The sequence below is a fragment of the Lepisosteus oculatus genome, chromosome 1 (genome assembly GCF_040954835.1).
Source record: "Lepisosteus oculatus isolate fLepOcu1 chromosome 1, fLepOcu1.hap2, whole genome shotgun sequence".
Taxonomy (NCBI): domain Eukaryota; kingdom Metazoa; phylum Chordata; class Actinopteri; order Semionotiformes; family Lepisosteidae; genus Lepisosteus; species Lepisosteus oculatus.
In genome coordinates, this window is record NC_090696.1 from 72,152,318 (window position 1) to 72,158,120 (window position 5,803).

Here is a 5,803-nt window from a genome sequence, read left to right on the forward strand (position 1 = left end):
TTGAAATGTACGTTAATCCTGTTTAATTTTAATCTAAAAATTGGTGTCCTTTCCAGCTGGTTGGTAAACGGAGCATCACACCTGAACAGCAGTGTTAAAGGGACATAGCCCTAGGAACGACGTTTTATGCTGTTAACTTCCTATACAAATAATGCTGGTGGTCAAACCTTTGAAATTAAAATCTGTACATTTAGTATTTCTCAGATACATGTTGACCCCTCTGGTGGTTTCCACAATGTGGTTACCTCTTCATAACGACGAGTCACTTTCGTATCTCCGGTTATGCTAACCGGGAATTCAGATCCTCATAAACGCGCTCAAGAAAATACCGAAGTGCCGTTAGCGGATTATGATTTTCACTCTTGAAAGTCTACAAAGGATTAGATATCAAGATTTAAAAAAACAAAACAAACAACAATATCCAATTCGAAAGAATTAACGACCAGATTCGCGTCATCATTCTGGACATGATCCCACCGTGACTGGGAGTATTTTTCCTTCATATTCCCAAAAGTTAATCACAAAGCCAAAGCTTTTGTATTACACTCCGAGCAAAACACGAATAAAAAAGTAAAAGCTGACAGGATTCTTTGCCTGTGCAATTGGACCCGAAGACTTAAAAAAACAACTTCCGTATTATTTTTGAATCACGCAAACGAAAAGGTATCGTGTGATATGAATACCAAGTAGAGGAGCACTTGACCAAAACTTTTTGTCTTTCGTTTGACAGTGAGTGTTGTTGTCTGACCTCTCCGACCAGGAATAGACGCCTTCCTGATCACGGCTGGATCTATTTATTTATATTCTGTTCTTGAAGGATCCGGATTGGGTATAAGTATTAAAATCAGACCATTTTTTCCCCGACTCTGCATCACTAGATTACAATTATAGTGATGGCAGTGGTATTCTTTATCAATATTGATGTGTGTGCATTTTAAAAAATCAGGGATTTTCCCGAAAACCACGAAAATCACCCGTCTAAATTGAGTTGATCCACCCGGGGTCTCTTCTAAAACTGGATAGCACGAATATGAATCAGAAAAGTACTTAATGTTTCGATTTGTTAATTGATGAACAATTTTCTATAATAGCACAGGAAAGGAAATTAAATGTAACTACTAAAAGAAGTCAATTTTCAAATGCCGCAAGCTTTATACAATATGAAGAGAGAAGGTTACCAATGAGAATAAGACGATAAGACGGTCTCTTTCTGTTACAGTACATACTGAATTGCAGTTTAAAATAACGGGTCTTTTCATTATTTTGTACCGGCTGACCAAAACTGCGCTAATAATGAGCCATCTTCAAATCAATCGATTCTTATCACTATTTTATTTTCATATAAATATCAAATTATTTAATAATGATGAAATATTAAATATACATTGTTGAAATATGTTGGAAATTGCACAAAACGGAAACACCTAGTATTCCGAAACCTCTAAAAATGACCACAGACAGTTTTTATATTACTTTACACAGCACAATTTCTTCACACACACAAAACGTGAATTCTAAACAACTTGCAATTTCAAATGTGAATATTTATAAAACAAAACAATCGAATGGTTTTACAATGCGTCTTGGAGCAAGCCAAAGCTTATTTTGTTAAATGCTATTTCATTTTTCTTTTTTCCATCAGTGTAAGTCGGCTCCAGCAGTTTACAATATATTTCATATCAACGCATAAAAACAAACTTTGAAACGCTATTTTTTAGTTCCTACTTTGAAAACTATCCACGTCTTCTGAATGATAACTACTGTATTTGGAACATAATTTAATATATAAATATTTTAAAGTGCAATATATGTAAAATACAAACTTAACTATCTTCATTACTGGAGTAGCGGGCTCACAGGGATTCTAAAGCCTTTCAAGGTACAGTAGCTAAAATAATCGAACAATCCGTGCACTTCAAGAAATCAATCCAACATACACTTGGTATAGAGTAAGAAATTGCCTTGAAAACATTAGAACACATTTTAAAAACTCTGGACTGTGCGGAGGTCCATAGATCTTTTTTTAAACGAGAGAGAAAAAACCATACCATAGCGTATAAAATATACTGTAATCTTATAATCATACATAAAACAATACTTCGACGCTTCTTTGCAGTTTTGTTTTCTAAAACCTTAAATCATAAATTAAATGTAAGTGATCGTGACATTTACAGCTCTAGAAACGCTACGACGTCCCCGTGTCCATTTTCCCTGGCAAGATCAATGGGTAGCCGGCTGTTGTTATCCTTCACGTTTCTGTCGGCGTTGTACTGGACTAACACCTTGACCGTGCACAGGAAGCCCTCCCTGGCCGCGTCGTGCAGCGGCGTGCTGAACGTGCTGCAGTCGGAGACGTTCGGGTCCGCTCCGTGGGACAGCAGCAGCTCCGCCACTATCGGGTTCCCCATCATCATAACCTGCACGGTGGTCAAACATAGTGAAGAATAATTTGAGTGACTTTTTTTTTTTACTGTCACTCAGAACGGTAAATGTTGCGGCAACAACAATAACGTCTTGGAAATATGTTAGATTTCTGTGTCCAAACCGGCAGGAAAAAACGACGGCAAACAAGTTAATTGGCAATGCTTTTTGTGACAAAGTAAAAAAAAAAAGCACAACAAAATACACTTTGCATTAACCCTGTGATTAGAGCTTATTTTTGTCTGCTGACTTTAACGTATAAACTTATCACAAATTTGTTTTAGATACCAGATTTTGTAAATTACACACTGGTTATACAACGTGAAAAAAAACAGTAGATTCCTTAACATTTTATAAATCGTCTAATGACATTTTTCGATTCTTTATGTACTCACTTAAGAGTAAGGTACTCCATGAGGAAAAAATGAGAAATCGTTTAACTTCATTTTAAGAATAAGTCTAAACTTAATTTCCAATAGGCTAATGTCTTAGACTTGATAAAACAACAACGCGTTGTTTCTATTTGAACAACAATTTTTAATTCTCAATACCTAGTATATGCTACTATAAGCTAATACAGATCTGTATGTAGTTTACGTTAAAGAAGCCACTAATTTCTGAAAAAGTGAGTAAATATTACGACTGTTATTTTGTTTAAATAAAAAAAGACGTTTACCTGTACTTCAAGACAATAATCTAGCCCTGTAATAAATGTTCAACAATTAAGTTGATTTATTATCTTGGTGCTTGTTCATTCTGCTCGCTGCTCTTAGAGATTCTAATACCCGTTATGTTTTTAAGTATATTTACTGCTTTCGATAGAAAGTACTGTACTGTATTTTCATGTCTGCGCTACAGGTTGTTGGCTATCGATTAGTCACGTGTAAATTTACGATGAAGGACAAAAAATGTATGGGTTAAACATTTTCTAATAAATTGATTGTGACCACAAACAATAAATTGGTTGCTTCTCATTTTCAAAAAATAAAATGTAAATACTTGTGTACTATATATGGAATCTTTCAATAATATTTCCCATTAATTTTATTATAAATACATACAGTACTGTATATTCCCGAGCAAGCTTAAACAAATGGAATTAATGAACAGTGAAATCTTGAACAGAATGAGACATGCTGTGGTTTTCCAAATGCAAAAATTTTAATTACTAGAACAGACATATTTTGAAAAATATGTCTAAATGTAAAATATTAAGAAGGATGTATCCTGTTTCCAACTATAAATTTGATACGCAAGATATCTGGATGGTAATAAAGTGAAGTCAGTTATATATAAAGACGTTTGCTTTTAATCCGAGATTGCTCCCGTATTTTAAAAAAAACGGAAACACTTAACGATAATGTTAATACTCATCATTTCTAATAATGATAAAAATGTCAAAAACCAAACAATTAAATTAACTTGAAAATTCTCAATACATTGGCCTTCGAAAATTAACCATTTTAGAGAAGACATTTCTGTGTTAATTTTCCTAATTTAAGAAATCTCAGTTGATAAATGTCGTATTGATTTCAAATCTTCGGTGTAAGATTTTTTCCCCCAAAGAGTTTAAACAGTACGTCCACATACTGTAAACTGTCATTTTACTGAAGACTAGAAAACTATACGCACACATATACACTATGGATTCTTGCATATGACATATACTATACTATAATTACTATATACCATATATACTATAATTTGCATTTTATTATGTTTTAAAACGTCAATAGAGCCTTAGGCCTATGGTCCTTATTAGCATACATGAATTTTGAAAAACAAATAAGCGTCATGTTCTGTCATGACAGGCGTCGTTTCTCTTATACTGTATCTATACCTGCCTCACATAAATGATCTCCTTATCCCACGCAACAACTACCATTACGCTATTTAATCTATAATTTCCGAATACAAGTTAACCTCCACAGCAGGCTGAAAACGTAATTTATTCTGTTCAGCCTATTATGACCTACCTGAAGAGGGGTCCGACTGAAGGCGTTAACATCATTGGGATCGATGCCGGCTTTCAGTAATTGTTCGACCAGAATAATGTTGCCAGTGGCTGCGGCAGATGACAAGATATCTCCAGAGCTCATGGTGAACAAAAAAAAAGAAATCGCGCAAGTCCTTTTTCCCAGAACCGGTACTAAAACTGATACTTCATTTGACAGGTCGTAGTTTCGCAAAGTGCATCGCGATGTAAAAACGCCTGAAGCAAATCCCGCATGAACGTCCAGTATTTCCGTCTCTGCTAGGGTCAGGTCTACATGAAACTGGGACCGTCAAATCGGGATTTCTTGTAGTGTCGCCTTGGAGTTAAGGGGTATTTGTTCTGACTTGTCTTGTCTGAACTGGAGACGAGAACTGCCAAACTCCTCCTATTGAGAGTATCACTGCGCACGCCCAATGTCAAGTACACCAGGAAGGGGAAGGCCGGCTGATAGGCTAAACGAGAATGTTGTCCCGTCCATGACGTACCGGGCAACACGACAGACCTTTACATTTTATTTGACCAACCTCCTCCTTCAGCTAGGGAAAAGCTAGTCCGTTGATAGTACAGCCCATGCAGTACAGACATATTTCATGTGAGGCTACTGGACACGACCGCGTTTCGCTCATCGCTCCCATGCCTGCGCTGTGATGCAGATGTTCGGTTTAGCTACAGTAGTTTAATCCGCTCCAACCGAGACGGGAGCGTCTGGTTGCATTTCTTGCGTTTCTTCACAGAGAGTGTTTTTGGTTGGCTACTGTCATTTATGAAAGGATTCCTCGCCATTAAATCTAAGTGATAGTGACATAAAAGACAGACTGGCGCAGAAAACGAGGCTTTTCTACGGATCTTTAGATGACATTTTTAAATACGATGATTTAAATTGATGCAGCCTAAACGTATGTTCAAATATGGAGAAGTTTTTTTAGTTTTTTTTGGCACAATGCCATTTCTTCTATATTAATATTCTGTGATAAAAGCATTGTTAGTAAACTACATTTGCGAGTTCAGATCGGGTGAATCACCAATGAAGAGATTTCTAGAGTCTAAAATGTTTCTTTATCTCAATTGTCCCTTCAAATTATGTCTTCGTTCTCCACTAAAATGTTTCAGTTCTAATAGTTTTTCGAAATTTCTGGAGTCTGTGCAGTCTAATGATTCAAAGTAAATCAAGAAAATATCTCAAAGGAATAGTTCCATATCTGCCAGTCACACAATGTTGTTCAACTTGTAAATTAACCGCGAGAAGTTGTGACGTTTCTTGTTCAATCTAGCTTTATTTTAAATAATGGGAAAAAATCCTAGCCTTTTGGAAATGTTGATGTCCTCACAAGAAACAATAATCATCTTAAATGTTGAATAACAAGGTTTAATTTGAAATATGACACG

General features: G+C 35.7%; 1 protein-coding gene across 1 annotated transcript; it reads right to left on the reverse strand.

Annotated features, from left to right (window-relative positions):
* Positions 1 to 1,313: 1,313 nt before the first annotated feature.
* Positions 1,314 to 4,794, reverse strand: cdkn2a/b (cyclin-dependent kinase inhibitor 2A/B (p15, inhibits CDK4)). Its single transcript, XM_006630074.3, has 2 exons — positions 4,398 to 4,794; positions 1,314 to 2,417 (listed from the first exon to the last, which is right to left on the reverse strand). The coding sequence occupies exons 1-2, from the start codon at positions 4,518 to 4,520 to the stop codon at positions 2,169 to 2,171; spliced, it is 372 nt and encodes a 123-aa protein (XP_006630137.2). The 5' UTR covers positions 4,521 to 4,794; the 3' UTR covers positions 1,314 to 2,168.
* Positions 4,795 to 5,803: the final 1,009 nt, after the last annotated feature.

Bases quoted from the DNA above. Each gene is read 5' to 3' on its own strand.
- cdkn2a/b (XM_006630074.3), bottom strand. From the start codon at position 4,520: ATGAGCTCTGGAGATATCTTGTCATCTGCCGCAGCCACTGGCAACATT. The intron at 2,418-4,397 runs GTAGGTCATAAT...ACCACCGTGCAG, and splicing joins TCAGTCGGACCCCTCTTCAG to GTTATGATGATGGGGAACCC.